At 38.0% G+C, this 20893-nt stretch overlaps 1 protein-coding gene across 1 annotated transcript; it reads right to left on the reverse strand.

Moving 5' to 3' along the window:
* Nucleotides 1–3666: 3666 nt before the first annotated feature.
* On the reverse strand, nt 3667–7495 carry LOC145157448 (uncharacterized). Its single transcript, XM_079076486.1, has 3 exons — nt 7198–7495; nt 4647–4991; nt 3667–4535 (listed from the first exon to the last, which is right to left on the reverse strand). The coding sequence occupies exons 1-3, from the start codon at nt 7493–7495 to the stop codon at nt 3667–3669; spliced, it is 1512 nt and encodes a 503-aa protein (XP_078932612.1).
* Between the last annotated feature and the right edge of the window lie 13398 nt (nt 7496–20893).

Here is a 20893-nt window from a genome sequence, read left to right on the forward strand (position 1 = left end):
GTATTGATCAAGAATTAATTTGGAATTAATTTAGTGATCAAAAGAGACTAAATAAATATATGGGGATTGATTGTGTAAATCATAGATTCTTATATATGTGGGCTCATGATCCATGATTCCTTATGTTGGGATTAACCCATGTGGTTGGATACTCCATGGAGGTTAAAACCCATGGAGCATAAGGAATGGGTTAAATCATGGGTTACATGGTGTAACCCTAATGTGGACACTATATAAAGACCCCATTGTTGGTGAAATCGGCACTAGTGTATTACATAGAGGGCAAGCCGATTTCATAGAGATATAAGACTAATATCTTCTCTCATGGTTATTCCAAATGTTTATGGTGTTGTGTGAACCATTTGAGGTGTCACACTTGGGGCACTAGGCTCTTGAGCTCCATGGAATCAAGCACCAAACAAGAGGTACGTAATTCTACTAGATTTTATATTATATGTACTTTATATTATGCTAGTTAGAACAATACCTTGGAAAATTGATATTTGCATGTATAATAGAGAAAACATAGATCCAAGGTATTTAGGGTTGCATGTACACCATAGGAGTGTTAGAATACTCAAAACCCAACAGGGGTGTGACTGGGTGAGCTTGCGGTAGCTCCAATGACTACCAGAGTCTTTTGAGAGACTACGGTATGAGTCGTGGTACGCATTTGGCTTTGACTATGGGTAAGCTTGAGTTTCTTCCTTCTAAAAATGTCTCCGAAAGCTAAAGACTCATGATGAGTATCATCTTCAACATTGACTAGGGGATCATAAGTTTTAGAGGGAGATTGATGAACTGTAGCAGAGGATTCTGCGGTTTTGGACTTACGTTTCTTGGAAGGATCGCCTCCCTTTTTCAGAATGTTACGGGGTGCTTTCTTTGAAGGAACACATTGTTTCACGCGTTTGAGTTTGGGTTGGACTACCTGGTTTGCGGTAGAAGGGGGACCTGTGTTGCAGTAGGGAATGTGGTAGTCTAACTTGGTCTGGGCGGGAAGAGTGGTATGGGTAAATACCACTCATAGCCACGGTATGGTCAGCTACATCGAGAGTTCCAAAATATACATGGGCAATCTCCTAAGGGGTCCGAAAAATGTTTGATCTTTAGAGGCTGTGTACCTTTTGAGATCGCGAGTAGCAAATAAGTTGGTGCCGTCGCCTATATCCAGCTTGGCATACTTTTGCAGATCCGAGATTATAGGGACCATAATCGAGCAAAAGTGAGCTCGGTTGCATCTTCTCTTGGAGATTTCTTGGGAATGTATTGCAAGAAGTCGTCCCATAGAATTTGACCACAATTCACAACATTACCAGTGTCGATGCTCCAAACAAGTTCTAAAATCTTGGTGAAGTAAGAACCCTAAGATTGATTGCTTCCAAAAAAAAATTGTTAGAACAACTAGTGAATCATCCACAAGGTTGAGATGCACTTCTTGAAGGTTGTGGCTTGGACGGATAACAGAGAATGCACACTTGAACAAAGTCGGAAATGGAATTGCTTCTGTGAAAGAGTTGAAAGCACCATACAGTGGATGTTTTGGAAGGAACTTGATCATTAATATGATAGCCTCCTTATATGAAGGATGATCTTCAAAGATTGCTTTGAAGTTGCTCGATGCTATGGAAGGGGTTTGATCCTTGATGGTGGATTCAGAACCAGTTCGGCGAGCAGAGCCTGAAGCCTTTGATTGTTTCCTTGAAATACCACATTTCACCATTGTTGTTAAAAGATTTTGAGAACTTGCAGAAAACTGTTTGAACAAGAAGACGGAGAAGAAAGAGTTCGTTGAATGATTCAGATAGCGCAAAAGCTATCTTCGGGGAAATTGGGGGTTTTTATACATTCGGATTTCAAAACTTATTGGAATTGATTCATTTACATCTGTTAAAGTTAAAAACCCTTGGGATTTTACCATTATCAACCACAAATAAAAGAAAATAAAAAATAAAAGATTTTCGGGAAACAGGGAGCATTTAATGCAAAACAATGACATTATCACACGCCTCGTGAATGTGGGGTTGAAAATTGTTTTAACCGTTGGAAAAATAGGGAAGTGGAACCAGATTTGACAACCAACGGCCGGGTGATATTACTGGTTGAGGAAAATATTTCTTGAAGATTTTCTTTATGGGAAAAACAAATCATTTGTTTTTATCCGAAAAAGGAACCTGTCGAAGGAAAGGTTGTTTGAAAACAGACTGAAACTGTCATGTGCGACGTAGTGAATGATTGAAAGAATGTTTTTATTTAAATTCCATTAGATATAACACAACATTATTCACAACTTTTATGAAGTCGTGACTGCTGGGTCATTTATTGCAACTACGGTTGGATTCAGATGAATGTGGTGGTATGCAGTTAAACTTCGGTAGCATTAGCTAAAAGAACACTTGATTTTGAAGTTAGAAATAAAAGAAATGAAAGGACCCAAAGAATATATATATCATATATGATTGCGGTATACTAAAAAGAATATGAGGAATATATTATTCTAGAACCGCAATGAAGAAAATGCTTCAAGAGTTTTAATTTGAAAAGAAAAGAAGCAATTCCTTCACTCTTGGGGACCAAATGTGGTCTGGGATACCTGTCAATTGAAAAAGAATTGTGGGTCTGGATACATCATTCCCACCATTTCCAGAAAGCCATTTAATTTTGTAGCATCAAGTGCCTTAGTTAAAACATCAGCTATTTCTTCGTGACTGGGAACAAAAATGAGTTCGGTGTTACCTTTGAGGATGTGATCCTTGATGAAGTGGTATCGTAGTTCAATGTGCTTCATCTTAGAGTGATGAATAAGATTATGAGAAATCGCTATTGCACTCTCTGAATCAGATTAAATTGTTAGCCGCAAAATTTAGTATCCATAGTCCATGAGGTGAGTCTTTATCCATAGAACTTGGGAACAGCAGTTGGCTGCGGCCACATACTCTGCTTCTGCGGTAGACAACGAGACACAATTCTGCTTCCGTGAATACCAACTGACTAGTTTTCCTCCTATGAATTTACATCCACCTGAAGTACTTTTTCGATCTAATTTGGATCCTGCATGATCTGCATCTTTGAACGCTTGAAGGTTGAAGTCATTTCCGGCAGGGTGCCAGAGGCCTAACACTTTACTTCCCTTTACATATCTGAGAATTTGCTTGACTTCGTTCAAGTGAGATACTTTAGGGTCCGCTTGGTACCTAGAATATAAGCCTGTTGCGAAGACAATACCAGATCTACTTACGGTGAGGTACATCAACAACCGAATCATTCCTCTATAGGTTTTGTGGTCAACTGACTCTCCGGTAGGGTCAGCTGATATCTTATATCTGAAGGCCATTGGGACCTTGCCTGAGGAATACTTTTCCATTGAGAATTTCTTCAGTAGTTCAGTGGTATATTTTTCTTGATGAATGAATATCCCTTGAGGACTTGTTTCACTTGAAGTCCTAGAAATAAGTTGATCTCTCTATTCATGCTCTTTTGAAATTTACTTGTCATGAGCTTTGCAAAATCATTCACCATAACCTGATCTATTGAACCAAAAATGATATCATCCACATATATTTCGACGAGCATCAAGTGATTACCATTTGCCCTTCTAAACAACATGGGATCGATCACACCTCTTTTATATCCAGACGTGACAAGAAACTCAGAAAAAGTCTCATATCATGCTCTTGGTGCTTGTTTAAGATCGTATACTGCTTTTTCTAGCTCGTAGAAATGATTTGGAAATTCTTGAGTCTCAAAGCCTGGAGGTTGTTTCAAGTAAACTTCTTCCTTTAGTTCTCCATTCAGAAAGTCACTTTTTACATCTATTTGATGTACTTTGGTATTCTTGTATGCCGCATACGCTAAGAAAATGCGGATTGCTTCCATTCCAGCTACGAGGGCATAGGTTTCATCGTAGTTAACTCCTTCAAGTTGGTTGTACCCCTTAGCCACTAACCTTGCTTTGTTTCTTACTACCACACCACACTCATCAAGATTGTTTTTATATACCCATCTAGTATCGACAATTGTGTGGCCGTTTGGCTTCGGTACCAGTTTCCATACTTTGTTCCTTTCAAACTCAGCTAATTCCTCTTGCATTGCGGTACTCCGGTCGGGCTCCAAGAGTGCTTCTTTTATGGTTCGAGGAACGACTGATGACATGAAAGCTGCATAGTGGTTTTGGTCCGTTAAATCACTAGAGGATCGAGTTTGTATACCTGCGGATGGGTTTCCAATGATTTGATCCGGTGGGTGATCCTTCGTCCAAATGTGAAGACGAGTTTGTTGGTGATATGAAATTGCGGTAGAGGGAATATATTCAACATTAGAGGATTCTGCAGTTGGAGAATGTAGTTCCCCCTGGACTTGACAGCAGCCCGCAGAAGTATCTTGGACTATAGGAATCTGAACAGCAGCAGTTGAAGGAGGTTCCCCCTGAATTGAGGATGAGAGTTCCCCCTGAACCAAAGATGGTTCCCCATGGATGGATGAATGAGTGGTAACCCTTGGATCTGATCTTGTGTCTATGTTCTCAACCTCTTCATCTTTAGAGTTTAAAGAAACATTTGATTGGATATTGACTCTGCGGTTAGACACTGGAGCTACATCTTCTAGTACTGGAACCTTGATGGTTTACACTGGAACCGGAGTTGAACTTTCCCCCTTAACCGGAAAGGTGGAAGTATTGAGTGACAAATCTTCAGATAAGGTTGGACCAGATACTTCAGCATGTTGTTGTTGAGTTACAGGAGACACCAGGATTTCGGAGAGGTGAGTTGTCTCCGCGGGATCAAAAAGATCATCATAGTTGATTTCAATTAAGTTTATGGGACCCGAAGAGGCTGGCATATCACTTTCCAGGATATGTTTTGTTTCACTTGACGGAGCAGTGTTACGGACATAATAGTCATCAAATTTGACATCGAAGCTTTCGACTATCAGTCTTGTGAGAACCCTGTAGGCCACCTTATTGGTTGAGTAGCCAAGAAAAATGTCTTCATCTGATTTTGGTGCAAATTTGTTAAGGTAATCCTTGTTGATCACAAAACATCTGCATCCAAAAATATGGAAGAATCGGACATTGGGTTTGCGGTTTTTCAGACCCTCATACGGAGTCTTGTTAAGAAGCTTGCAAATGATGCTTCGGTTTTGAACAAAGCATGTAGTTGCCACTGCTACGGCCCAAAAGTACGGAGGAAGGTTGGTAAATTTTAACATTGATCTAGCTGCTTCGACAAATGTGTGATTTCTTCGCTCTACTACTCCATTTTGTTGCGGTGTGTAAGGAGTTGAAAAGTTGTGATTGATGCCCTTGGAAACCAAGAAACTATTCAAGAGATGATTAGTGAATTTGGTTCTATTGTCACTTCTTATTCTTCTGACTGGTAGCTTGATTTGGAGCTCTATTTCGGATTTGAGTTGATCATGATCTGCGCTGTGTCGGATTTGAGTCTTAAGAAGAAGACCCAAGTGAAACGTGTAAAGTTATAAACTATAACCAGAATGTACTTTTTGTGATGAAGACTGGATATGGTAGATGGACCGGAAAGATCAATGTGAAGTAGCTCACACTGTTCAGCAATTGAAGAATCGATAACCAGTCGATGGCTTCCCTTTGTTTGCTTTCCATACTAACAAGCTGGGCAAAGTGTATCATTGTTGTATTTCAGAATGAGGAGACCACAGACTAGTTCTTCGGTTACAAGGTTGTTGATGTATCTGAAGTTGAGATGAGCTAGCTTGTGGTGCCATAACCAGCTTACATCGGATACTACTTCGGATAGAAAACACAACTGCGGTTTGCCAATGATCAGTGAGACATCCAAAGGATACATTGTCCCTTCGGATTTGGATTTGATCAAGCAGCTGCTTCTATCATTCGTCATTATGTCACAATATTAACTATTAAATTCAACCCTATGACCAACTTTTCATTGTTGGCCCACACTGATCAAGTTTTGCTTGAGGAATTCTACGTAAGCAACCCTTTGAATTCAGAAACTTCTCATGGTCAATATATCATAACCCCTGATGATTCCATTTGCATTGTTCCCGAACGTGACGTGTCCACCGTTACAGATAGGCCTGAAGTGGTGAAGGTATTCTAACCTTCCGGTCATGTGCAAGGAGCATACACTATTAATTAACCAATCCTCTTCTTGTTCCTCCTTGCACATTGCCTAAAAATTAATGGGCTAGTTCGGGCACCTAAAAAAGTTTGGAGCCTAGGGTCACATGTGAGGCTTTCTTACTAGATGCATGCATATGGGTTGTAGGAACAGTTTGCATGTCAATTTGTAAACCTAGTCCTGTGTGTTTCACGAATTTTGAGGTGTTAAAAGGTTGGATGGAATGAGACTTTTTTAGTGGATAAAATCCAAAGGAGAGATTTTTCTCGTTTATCCAGACACCGTACTTGGTCAACAGTCCAGAGGGTGTAGTTTGAGTCTTGTGAGCGGTCCGTGGGTGGTATTTGGTTGTAGTGCCTTTGGGATTTGAAAAAGTTTTTGCACGTGAATTACTCCTAGATTTTCAACTGACTACAGATTCATGTGATTTGGAAGGTTTAGGAGTTGGTAAAATAACCTTCCACTTTGGATTGTTTAAGGAATATTTTTGAAAAGACGTGACTTTATTTTGGAACTTTGCAGGAGTGTTTGTAAGTCCCAATTTCAATGATCCAAATTTATGATCAAACAGATAGCAATCAATCAGAATAAGAATGGAGTAGAGGAAAGATTAAACCAAGCATGCACACGTTAATATCACAAAAAATGTCAGGTACACCTTGGATACACACACATACGTCACCCTAAAACTGACACAGACACACTATATTTATAGGACCACCACCTGTACAAGCAAGTACAGCCGTACACCCATGTACTGCCGTACACAGGGTGTACGGCCGTACACTCAAGTCCGGCCATACACAACCACACACAAACTACAAACACCATTACAAAGCCCAAAATCCTACCAAGACCTATTCAAAATGGATGCCTTTGCCAAAACCACTATATTATGACCTATCAATCTCCCCTTGGTTTGAGGCTAGCATAGACTTGGTCTTCATTCTTTTGGTTCCTCGAACAGCCTTAGGTCAGATTTTCCCATGGATCCCAGCCAGAGCCTATCATTGATAATTATGGCAACCATTCGTGTAAATTCTTTTGCACAAGCCTCCATGATCTCCCTCCTACATACGATTTGATGACGGGCCAAAGTGTGAATGTCTCTCTCTCTCTCTGAATCTCAGAAGATCCTTAGCACTAACGAGCATGAGAACTCCTTGTCTGTTTTTGAATTTTATGGCTGCAGTTGCTGTTTCATCATCAAAGGCCCAAAAATCCATATCATTAAGATATCCATCATGAAAATGTTGTGGGATTGGAATCTCCTTCAATTGGTTTGTAGTTGGCCACAACATTATCTTCATCGGTTTGTCAGTTTCAGGATCAAGAATATATTTGTCTTTTCTAACCAAAGCTTTCGCTGTCTTCATCATGGGGAAATTATCCCTGACCTGTCTATCTAAAAACTGTTTGAAGTTGAAAGCACTAGGATTTTGTGAAGGATTGTGGAATGGATCCCTTAAGAGTTCAGAGAGATCAACCTTTGTCTAGGAGTTGAAGTCATGAATGCTTTTGTAGTACTCTGTATTTCCAGAATTTCACTTAACCACCCACAGTTTAAGTTCATAGGCCCACATTTTGATCCCTGTATGATCACCAAATCGATCACCAAGTTTTCTCTTTTTAAGATCTGTTACAGTGAGTTGAGGTTCATTTGCTTTACGATTCTCATTTGAGTTCTTCATGAAGATCAAACCTACTTTCTTCTCAGCTATGACTATTCTCTTGCCTTGTTTAATTGTGATCCAGGGATTGACATTCACAGGCTCTTTCTTAAACTGATTGACAATACTTGTTGTTCTTGGGGGTGGTTGATCAACATGATTTTCTCTTTCGGAAGGCTGGACGGGAGCAGTGGGAGGATCTTCAATACCATGAGGCTGTTGAAACAAGGACTTGAACTTATCACCAAAAGCTTCAAACAATTTGTTCTTCAAGTTGAAGTATAAAGCAGTCAAGGATCCAAGATTAGTTTGCAAATCAGAAATTTGTTTTGACTTCAATGCATTGTCTGGTTCAAGCTCAGCGATCCTGACATCATGTTTCCCAATCAAAATGTCCTTCTCCATATTTTGCTGATTGAGAATGCCAATTTCTTCTTTGAGCTTGGACACAACAGGATCAACATCCCCTGAATGACCTTCCTCAATAGATATCCCTTTTCCACGTGATGAAGGTTCTGAACTATTTTGTGCCAAGTGCCTTGCTAGACTGATGGAGGCTTCATCTAGCGAAGGCCTTTTTGGGGAGTATCCTTGAATAGCGGAAGAAGTTCCAGTTTCATATATTGTACTTGGGCCTTGATGGGTAGGTATAGGTGGTGTAATAACTGTTGTGGTGGTGACTGTGGATGGAGTTGGCGGTGCTTGATCTTGAATAAACACTTCCTGCCTCGGATCGAGTCGACTTCTTTTACAGAAGGCATGGAGGTTTGTGTCGGTGTCGGATAACTTGTGGATGGCACAGATGTAGGCATAGCAGAATCAAGGGGAGGAATCCTTGAAGTTGCATCCCTTTGGCTTGAAGTATCTTCCATCGATCTTGACGTAGGAGGCATAGTTTCGAGAGTCTCATCAGCAACCCTAGTCTCAGTTGCTGATTGGACAACTTCATTGACCCTTGTAAAGAACCTGTCAACGAAATTCGAACTTGGACCAAAGTCATCATCTTCAAAACCAAGTTTAAGGAGGATTTCCTCATTGTTAAAGCCAGTAATGTCCATGTCCTTCATAAAATCATCACCTTCATCATCGTCATTTACCATCATATTATCTATTAAATTTTATTCAAACTCATCCTCATTATCACCATCTCCGTCGTAATCACTGTAAACCTCCACGTTTTGCTGTTGGTCATGCTCCTCTGCCACGATTGCGATAGGAGGAACATGATCTTCTTCGTCTTCATGCTCTGAAGCTGAGATAACATCATCCTCGGTTTCCGTGGGCTTGAGTGATCATCAGACTCAGAGGGATTACTCTCTCCAGCAAAGATGCCAAACTTGATCAGAGGAAACATTCCTTCAAAATTAAACTTTCCTTTTTGATTTTGCTTCATTAATCCAAAGGCACTTGAACCAACAAACTTAAGGTCCAAGGTCTCTCCTCCTTTTTCTAACTCTGGGTGCATGATATTGAAGACTAACTCAAGGAATCTTGGATACATGAGGAACTTATCTCTTTTGTTTCCTTCAATGTTCACAATCATCTCATGCAAAATGAACTCTGAGAAGTTGAACTCTATTCCTGAAGCTAAAGCAACAATTGCACCGGTGTTGATTAGATAGATTTCATCAGCTCCTGATTTCCGACCGGAGATACAGCTCACAAATACATGAGCTAAGTATCTCCAGTACGGAGGCAATAATTTCTCGAGAGTGGGAGGGAAAATCCCTTCGTATTCTATTTGATCCAGAATCTCTTGAGTGTGATCTATATCAATCTCCTTCGGGAATTCAGGTTCGTCACTGATCTGCAAAGTTTCTCGAAGGATTTCTTCAGTAACCAAGACTTTCTTTCCTCGCACAGAAGCTTGAAGATATTTTGTACCATTATCATCCTTTATCACAGCTGCGTTGCTCCAAAACTCCTTAATCAATCGTTGATAGATGACCGGACTGGTGGTGAAAGCATTGAACAAGCAACATCTTCTTAAGCCATTAACTATGAATTGGTAATCGGAGTGAGCCTCTGGAGGTGTTGGATTAGTGTCTAAGTCCATAACTATTTTGGTATGTACTTGACCCGATTGTGAGCATGGTCCTTTTGGGTTGCCTTTACACGGGTGACTAGACAGGATGACAGTTGAGGAGAGAGGTTGATTAGGGCATAAATATTATTTATTTATTATATTATATGATTAATATAATAATTTGGAATCATATTATTAATTAGTATTTAATCAGAAATTAATTAGGAATTATTTTCGGGATTAAAGGAATTAATTAAAAGTACAGGGGCTGTTTTGTAATTATTTGATAGTTGAGACTTTGGGCTATTGGATCACTTTTATTAAGGCTTGAATGAAAATCCTAGAAGGATCTAGGAGTTTTCGTCCAAGGGCTTAAGGAAAGGAGTCCATGGACTTGCTTAGGCCCTAAGCTAAGGGATTAGGGTTTCCACCTTGAAACCCTAGCTAGCCTCAAGTATAAATAGCACCCTAAGGCACTAGAATTCGACCACTCCTTGGGAAAACCCTAAAAGGGACGAATTTTAGAGCAAGATACCCTTCTCTCCTCTCTCCCATATTCATCCTTTCACCTAGTGTGTTTGTGAGCCATTAGAGGTACTACACTTGTGGTACTTGCTTTCAAGAGCTAAGGAAACTCAAGGAACTAGTTGTTATTACTACATAACAACAAAAGGTATGTATTCTATTCTCCTATGTCAATTTCGAAAATAGTAGATGCATGCTAGGGTTCTTTTGTGTTCATAAAGTTGTATAACTAATAGTGATAACATAGATCCAACTCTAAGGTTGCATGCACACATAGGATTGTTTGTATAAAATCTATCAGTGGTATCAGAGCCATTGGTTTTTGTTTTCAATTAAATTCTATACAAAAGTATGAATTTGACATATTAGGATTTATAGCCAATAAACCCTAAAAGCATGATTTTCGAAATTAGGGTTCATAAACCCTAAATTTGGAAATTTGGTTAGGGTTTCCCAAATCCTTTCCTTAGCCTCCAAGATTTCGAATTCTAGGGTTATCTAACCCTAGGATTTCGAAATTGGCCTCCTCCCCAAGATTAGATCCTAATTTTTAGGGATTTGAATAATATCATATCTTGTAATTATCTTTTAAGTGTTTAAATTTGGTAATTAAAGATTTTGAATTATCCCATCCCATAATTTCGAATTTTAGGGGATTTAAGGTATTAGGTTAAATTAAGTGTTTAATTTAATAGATATCCTCCAAGATTTAATAATTCAAATTAATTGTTTAATTATGGATAATTATTAAATCAAATTTTAATATTTAAGATTAAAAGGTTTTAATTTTTCGAAATTTTTTAAACCTAATTGTTTTGAAAAGTTCAAAACTTGCCCTCAAGTTTTGGAATTTAAAAGTTGATTAAAAGTTTAATTTTGAAATGTTAAATTCTAAAACCCTCGTATTTTGAAAAGTTCAAATTACACCCTTATGGTTTTGTTAAGTTAATTAAAAGTTTAATTAAAAGAGAAAGTTAATAAAACCACCTAATATTTTAAAAGTGTAAAAAATACACCATATACTATATATATATGACATTAAAAGTCTAATATTATATATATCTATGAGTAAACAGTCAGTCTTACCGTTAGTAGGCCTCATTCACGAAGCTGGTCTATAAGGGGTGTTTAAGGAAATTGCCTATAAAATGGCGATTGAATGGGTATCCACTCTTACCCACCGCACTCTTGACTAGTGGAGGGTCGTTAGCCGAACGGGTAGGATAGGACGAAACCTTCCATTATAAGTATAATGTAGTACAAAGTAACTACATGCTTTTACAAATTCCCAAATTCTAGTTACTTTAGGCAAAATGTGAAATTGTATACTAATCCATGGAATTACACTTCGTACCCTTGTCAAACGTTAGTGGAGCGTGTGTGGTTAACCGGCACACTAATTTGGGATTGACATTGGTGGCGAAGGGTGGCTCGATGTTTATCATAGATCAATGGAGCGTGTGTGGTTAACCGGCACATTGATTAGGTGATAGTATCATTGAGTGCATCACGTAGATTCGTATGGTTATTCACACCTTGTTTGTGATCCTCGGTATCCCAGTCGCAAATTTGAAGGGCATAATCGAGATTAAACATGCCATTGAAAAGTTTAATGAATCTCAAAAGATCTAGGAGTTTCAATTCATTTAAAACTTAAACTTCATTTTTGTTTTTCATGGTGGGAATTGGTAAATCGTCATTTACCTACCTTCAAATATTTTGCAACTAGATTACGGCATCCCTCTTCTAGGTTGTAGAATGTTGTGTTGGATCCTAGCCTTGATGTTTCATTTGGGTGTTACATCAAGGATTCTTATCAACTAACTTGAATTTTCTCCCGTTTTAAAGATGTCTAAATCTTACAATGGTCTTCCCAAGTCCCTTGGAACAAGCTTTCCAAATGAAGATGACGTTCCACGATACGATCAAGGAAATGAGAGTCATACTTCACTTCCTCCACCTCCTCCAATTATTCTCCCTAACCCACAAGTTCAAAGGCTTGAAAAGTTCAAGCTCACTCAAGCCCTTTTGGCAAGTAAACACGAAGATGGGAAACCTGTGTGTGCACACATCTTAGAGATGAAGTCACACATTGATAGGTTAAGGATGATGGGTGTCGATATCTCAGAAATGTTGGCTGTTGACTGGGTTCTTCAGTCACTTCCTGAATCATATAGTGAGTTCATTAGAGAGTACTATGTGATGGACCATGACGTGACCCTCATTGATTTGACCTATTTGCTTATAGCTGCTGAATCAGAAATGATTCGGCGTGTTGATCGAGCAAATTTGTCTGGTGAATCAAACTCCCAAACTTCAATGGACATTGAAAATGGTGACATTGGGAATCCAGAAAAGGTAAATTCTGAGATAGTTCCTTGTGTCATTCCAAAAGAGTCCATTTGCTTCTATTGCCAAGAGAAGGGGCATTGGAGACGAAGCTGCCCTATTTACCTGAGAGATCTGAGAGATGGGAGAGTCAAGACGTATGGCTCTACTTCAGGTAAAATCTACTAACTAACTCTAGAAGTTCCTATTCTTTGATTCTTAATACATGATGTGACAATATTACATTTTGATGTTTTTGGAGGATCGAAGAAAAGAGAGGAAGCTTAAGGAAGGAGCGTGCTGAATCTGATAATGAAGAAATGGATTTCGATCGCATGGACTCAAGGATCAGATTTTTGAGCTGCTACTGTAGAGTTAGGATAGATTGATTAGAAATATGTAATAGTATAGTTTTTCAGTTGAATTGCATTGTAAGGACAAATTTTTCCGCAATAAAATAAATTTTGATTTTGTCTTATTTATTTATCCTTGCAATAGTGTGTATGAAAAATTGATGTTTGATTGTTTCTATTGTTAGCAATAATGGATTCGATTCTTAATTATGTTATTTGTGGAAATGTCGAGAATTTGCCAAATAAGGGAAGATTCTCATCGCCCAAGTTTCAGTTGGACAGAAACTTGGAGTCATGCAACTTGGTTGCGTAATGAATGAGAAACTTCATATTTGGAAATTAGACTAATTCTTTGACAAAGTGTCAAGAGAAGGACTAGGAGATCGAGTACACTAGGTTGTGCATTGATCAAGTCCACCACAAGAGTGATAAATATATTCGTCCTGATTTACTAAAGTTTAGTAAATATGGTTATACTTATAAGATTAAGTATAATTCTGAGTTTATTGAAAGAGTTTCAATCAATAGCAGAACGAATAAGAAGAATCAAGTAGGCAGAAAGATAAAAGTTTCTCTATTCTAATTAGAAGGGAGAGTACCTTTTATTGTGTTTTATGATAACTCTTAATGATTAAGAACCATATCTCAATTGATCCTCCAAGTGAGTCTTAGTGCAATCGTATGTCTAAGAAGAGGAATCGAGAATTGTAGAAATGGTTAAAATCAAGAAGTCAATCATACTTCGTTCCAATATCAAGTCTTAGAGTTATATTCCAAGATTGTGAATTGAGTGACAAGTCTTAAGTAGGTTTATAACACTCATCAAATGTGGAGATTAGAAAAGGCTTTCTTATTCTTGCACATTTGAAATTGGTGAGTTGTGCTGTCTTGGATAAGACAAAGACCAACTAGGACCAATTATGTGAAGTGTTTTGTCTTGATAAGAACTACACTAACTCTTGAATATTTGTTTTGTCTAGGAAAGGTTCCTGACAAGAGAATCATATATGTCAAGAGGTCAGTGGGAGTCTCAATTGTCTTGAAAAGTTTCAAGAACAAATCAAGAATAAACCGATAGTTAATCACTAGCACACGACTTGAGGTTGGCAACCTATCGTGTTGACATAACTTTGTTTCTGCACCATTCCAGATGAAGTCAACTATGGAATATGAGTTCTATGAATTGATTGCATAAAGGCAAGGCACCCTAATCAATGGAAAGTGCATTGATAGGAAAGGGTGAACTACTCAACGACCTGGAAGCAATGGTGGGCATTCGTGCTACCATGAGGCAGGAAATCGAGATTGAACAAGTTCATTCCATATGAGTTAGATTTGTCACGAACATTGTCTTACAATTATTGTTATGACAAATTCAAATGGATAGGAACACATACACTTTAAAATCTAAGTGTCATAAGGTCTCCCTCCTTCATGAAAATGATTGTGAGGAAATGCTTTCACTAAGAGAGATTTTAAGAAGATAGCAATTGTGATAATTGTATTCTCAAATTCGATTATGATTACGGCATCCCTCTTCATAGTTCGAATGGTGAGATTTGGCAATTAGTCTGAACATCTGGGACTTAGTAACATAAATTCTGAATTGTTTAGACACACATGTGAGCTATCTAAGGAAAGGTGTATGAGCTTAAAAAGCTTAGATAAAGGCTTATCAAAGCATTAGGTATTAGAAATATGAACTTAAGGAATTCAATAAGCATTGTTTTCTAGAAGTTCAAGTGTTTTCTGAATACATGTCAAAGCTAGTGGGAGCATAAGTGTTATGCTTGTATGGAAATAATCATTGTGTTAGTGGGAGCATGATTATTATTTCAAGTATTGCGAGTTAGCAATATTAATTATAGAAAACAAAGATTAACTTTGCAAAGTTGTAGGGGTTGAAAAGTTGTTTTGCTATAATTAAGGGAGATAATATTATACTTCGTTTCAAAATCTAAAAGCTTAGATCAAGAAATGTTAATAAAATTTAGTCAAGGATACATAGCACGTTCTCAAAATTCGATTATGATTACGACATCCCTCTTCATAGTTCGAATTGTGAGAACATGGCTAACAAAATATTATGGAAAAAGACCGATAAAGTATCATGTCTTTATGTGAGACATTATGCATTGTGTCCAATACGCTTCGGGTATAGGATCGATTGCATATGCTGTAATATTTGACCTTTCTAAAATTTTCCAAATGCCTAGGGCATTAAGAGGGAAAAAGGGACTAGAATCGGTTTTGACTAAAATAATTAAACAACTATCAAAGGACGATCTGAGGTTCACTGAGGATTTGTCGCTTGTGAGTAGTTGGAAGTATAGTACTGGATGGACTATATTGACATTATTATGAATAGATAAGATTCTATTAAGAATGAGTTGTCATATGACAAATATGGAAATGTTTCCATTCATGGGAGTTGGATATTAAGAAATATGTCTAGATTAGAAACTTTTATGCGAGAAGGATGTTCAAAGGAATGTACTTTGAATGTGAGACTTCACGTCTATGGAATTGTCTTGTAACAATTTCCGATAGAATAACTTGTAATTTCATTAGCCGGGTCTTGGTGACTTTTGTGCTATGACATTACGAAAGAATCATTGCATAAAATGTTAGAATCTGACATATTCTAAAAGTGGCAAGAATTTGGTATTCTTATACTAATAATAAGGATTGGGGATTGTGAAATGAGTTTCATTGTTAAAGTTTTTCAATTGATCTATTTCACAAAGTATGGACCATAGGAAACCAAAGTGTGCATGCTTGGAGCATGGGACAGTTGTGGTTATAATTCGAGTAATAAGTTGATTTTCTGAAACAGTAAGCAATGAATAATGAGTAATCAATATGGTGTTTAAATAAAAGTGTTTTTATTTACGCTCAAAAGTTTTGGGGCCATATAGGATTAATATTATTATTGCGTTTCACTTTGCATGTTTTGACTTCCAGAATAACTGGGTTATTCGAACCTCCACAGTCGGTCATACGTTGGAAGTAGGTATTAAGGAAGACTGTCATGAATCTGTCTGCAGATTGTCTAAAGTGTTTAGACATAGCACAAGTTTGCTGCAGAGTTCATGAGTGCTTTGGTAAGATTAAAGTATTGGATTAAACCCATGCTCACTTGAATCACTTCATGCATTTATCACGGGTGATTAGTGAGACGATAACATTGTATATTCTTGAAACCGAGACGTGTGAGTTGTTATTTGCTGGTCAGTTGCACATTGATGATAAGTAAACGCACCAGTAACTTGGTGTTATAAAACTTATTGTTGTGTGTGATTCGATTAGTAGGTGCAAGCAAGCATTTGAGTCAAAGTTTATCCATTCCTTTTACCCAAAGTGGGATAAAAGCGATATATGTGGGCCCCTCGATGATTTAGTGATGACACCTAAGCGCTTGGCCAAGCCGGGACTAAGTTGATGTGTTCAATTATAGTCTGTTGTCAGTCGTCATGAATCAGAAGTCGGGAAACAATACATAGACAGAGAGAATGATTTAAATCCATGTCTCGTGTCTATACGATATCTTGAGAATGGAGGAGTATGTGATCCCTTATCTAAAGGACAAGTTACTGATCAGAGTTGACAGCGGCTTTTGAAAGCTACGATTGCTGATCAGGTTCTGAAGTCATACGCAGAATAGTTATTAGACTTATCCAAGTGGGAGACTGTTGGACTAGTGTCTAAGTCCATAACTATTTTGGTATGTACTTGACCCGATTGTGAGCATGGTCCTTTTGGGTTGCCTTCACACGGGTGACTAGACAGGATGACAGTTGAGGAGAGAGGTTGATTAGGGCATAAATATGATTTATTTATTATATTATATGATTAATATAATAATTTGGAATCATATTATTAATTAGTATTTAATCAGAAATTAAATAGGAATTAATTTCGGGATTAAAGGAATTAATTAAAAGTACAGGGGTTGTTTTGTAATTATTTGATAGTTGAGACTTTGGGCTATTGGATCACTTTTATTAAGGCTTGAACGAAAATCCTAGAAGGATCTAGGAGTTTTCGTCCAAGGGCTTAAGGAAAGGAGTCCATGGACTTGCTTAGGCCCTAAGCTAAGGGATTAGGGTTTCCACCTTGAAACCCTAGCTAGCCTCAAGTATAAATAGCACCCTAAGGCACTAGAATTCGACCACTCCTTGGGAAAACCCTAAAAGGGACGAATTTTAGAGCAAGATACCCTTCTCTCCTCTCTCCCATATTCATCCTTTCACCTAGTGTGTTTGTGAGCCATTAGAGGTACTACACATGTGGTACTTGCTTTCAAGAGCTAAGGAAACTCAAGGAACTAGTTGTTATTACTACATAACAACAAAAGGTGTGTATTCTATTCTCCTATGTCAATTTCAAAAATAGTAGATGCATGCTAGGGTTCTTTTGTGTTCATAAAGTTGTATAACTAATAGTGATAACATAGATCCAACTCTAAGGTTGCATGCACACATAGGATTGTTTGTATAAAACCCATCAGGAGGATCAACTAGGTAAATGGAAAAGTTGTGAACTTTAGCAAATTCAAGTCCTGCCATATTGATCTGCACAAAACAAGCTAAGTGAATGAAACACACAAAAAAATTATCAATAAACATCAGATGTTTTCCTGTTTGACAGTTAAATTAAGCCTTCAATGGAGAAAATTTCATTTTTAGGGCAAAATTGGTGTGTACGGCCGTACACGGGAGTCCAGCCGTACACTGGTGTCCGGCCGTACACGGGTGTCCGGCCGTACACGCCTCATTGGTGCTGAAACCCGTTTTTCCTTCAATGCACCTTGAATTTCTGGTCAATTTTGCTCAAGAATAACATCACAAGGGTCTTTGATGAGATACCTATACAACTGATTGGTTAATTTCAAGAAAATCGAGATTTTTAAGGCTTTAAGAGAGAGGGAGAGAGAGAGAGAGAGAGACAGTCGGCTGTACGGCCGTACTTAGAAAGTGAGAATAAGAGGTGTGTTCGGCTATACACAAGTTATGTACCCCCCCCCCCCAAAAAAAAACCCGGTTATGGGCTGCAACCCAACTAGCATTGAACTCAAGCCCAACAACACAAAAGTATTAAAAATAATACATTTCAAGGACTCAAAATAAAATAAAATAAAATAAAATAAAATAAAATAAAAATAAAAATAAAAATAAAATTAAAATTAAAATTAAAATTAAAATTAAAAAATAAAATTTTAAAATTAAAATTAAAAATTAGGATGAATTAATTCCAATTTCTATTTTTCACCAGAGCAGATAATAATTTGTGAGTCTGGGATCAAAGTTATTAGACAACCATTATCCATTTGTCGGTACCGCTCCCTTCATGAATAGATCTGGTCAATCGCTGGTATTGTGGTCCACTAAAGCACGAAGGATTTTGACAAAATTTAGGACATGCTACAAGTGACAAGACATTTTGACCTTATGTTCCTAGATAAAATTCCTAAGGACCATTGATCTGACGATGACCAAGGATATTGTTGTCCACCTAAATTGAGCAGCAAGATCTATAGATAACCCAGTGATTGTTAAATTTTAAATGTACTAGAACATGTTTTCCACTTCCTGACATACCCCAATAATTAGGAACTTCCAAAGTACTCCTTACTTTAGGTGAGCAGATAATTATTATGGGAGAAATCAGATTTAGAATGCATATGCTATACACCCAGGTCGGATCTTCCGATCACGCAGAGGTGAAACATATGACTAACCAGATTTAGAGGAATTGAGAAGTAGAATGGTGCATATGTTGTGTACCAGGTCGAATGTATTTCAATCACGCAAAGGAGACAACATATGGCTAACAGACAGAAAGAATAGCATAGATAGAAGATGTATAGAAATAGAGTTGCATATGTTGCAGTCCAGGTCGGATCTTTCGATCACACAGAGGAGGCAACATATGGCTAACAGAAAGAAAGCAAGAAAATAATTTCCTACATACCTACTTTATCGGAATTCCCAGTCACCCCATCAATACAGGAATTAAGGACAGACTTTGTACATCGAGGAAGAGTTAAACCAGGGTTCTAGATACATATTACTTTAGTGTGTCCGAAGATTCCCATGTATATCTCCCTGCTCAACCTATCCAAGCATCGTATTCTCAGGCTAAACAGATCTATCTTGGTCAGAATTTGTCAAGTCATTAGATTCCTTAAGTTCATCTGTGCCTAGTCAAGTCAATATAAATCTCTCGTGCCCACCAGCGCATCAAACACAGAGCCTAGACAATTCAACTTAGGTACGTTACACGAATTCAAATTGCCTGTTATAACACGTGTTAATTTCACTTCCCGGTCACAACACCTAAAGAAATACACTATATTTTTAGCTTTTTGATTTTCTATTTTTTTGTTTGGTTTTTGTTTATTTCTCCCCCTAAATTTGTGCATGGGTGAGAATGAAATTAAAATGCGCAAATTTAAACTAACCTAAAAACAAAAAAAAAATTAGTCCTCAAAGCGTATCATTTTCAAAAATCCCACAAGCACATCGAATCGAGCTTTGTTAAACGGTTTTGTGAACAGATCCGCCACGTTATTAGTAGTGGGAACATGTTCTAACCGAATGAGCGAGCGCTCATAACAATCTCTGGTGAAATGCACTTTGATATCGATGTTCTTGGTTTTCGAGTGTTGGACTGGATTTTTAGCAATCTAAATTGCAACCTCATTGTCACAAAAGATAGGCCGTAATCCAACAGCTGATGTTGGATCCAGATAACTTGTGTCACAACTAGCATTTTGGCTAGGAAATTTCGTCCTCATGTAAGTAATAACTATTGTGAGACTTATGCTAACACATTAAAAGTGTACTTTATGGTTCCTAATGGACCATGGAAAGATAGAGTGTAATTCTCTCCAAGTATGTGAAATCTCTCCAAATATGTGAAATCTCTCCCAAATCTTTCCAAGTATGTGAAATCTCTCAAAGTATGTGAAATCTCTCCCAAATCTCTCCATGTATGTGAAATCTCTCCAAATATATGAAATCTCTCCCAAATCTCTCCAAGAATATGAAATCTCTCCCAAATCTCTCCAACTATGTGGAATCTCTCCCAAATCTATCTACGTACCTTCCTCAGTCGAAAACAACCCAAAACCGGAGGAGAAAACCCAAAAGGACCCTCTTGGTCCGGAACCCTCTTGGTCCTAAACCTCTTGGCCGGAACCCTCTTGGTCCGGAAGCCTTCTAAGGAACCGAGAGGAGTCGCATCTTCGGAACACCTTCACTCCGGAATCACCTAGTTCGGATCCTTCGAAAGTCTGGCCAGCCTCGCACCTCGGTCCAGACCGACCAAATTCGCACCTGACTCCGGACTTCGTGTACAGCTTCAGAACTCTCATGTGCCTTCGGAAATCTGAGAACATGCTCCAAAAATGTGAATCTGACTCCGGAACCTTGAAGATTGGCTCCGGAACATCCCTCAGCCCTTCGGACCCTCGCAGGAGATTTTTGTCCATTTCAGACTTTTTCATCATTTTTAGGCATTTTGATGTCGAAAATCACACCAAACTTGTATTTTTCATATCCTAGACCCTTAGACCCCCGTTTTATGCAAAAATTGTTTATTTTAAATATATTTATATAAAATAATACCCAAGGTTTTTATGAAGGGATTCTAAGAGGATAAGGAGTTTGACTTGATGTAAATTCCTCATTTCCCATGTAAATCCCAGTAATCTATGCATTAACCCTTATTGATAGACATTACCCACCAGTACTCCAAGCAAATGTCAAATCACTCCTTATCTTCCCTTATTGAAAACGTGAACTACTCTCTCACTTCTCATATCCATATTCAGTAAACTCCTAAGAACACTCTCAACTCATTCAAGCT

This window comes from Lactuca virosa, chromosome 2, assembly GCF_052849685.1.
Source record: "Lactuca virosa cultivar CGN04683 chromosome 2, Lactuca_virosa_CGN04683_v6, whole genome shotgun sequence".
Classification (NCBI taxonomy): Eukaryota; Viridiplantae; Streptophyta; class Magnoliopsida; order Asterales; family Asteraceae; genus Lactuca; species Lactuca virosa.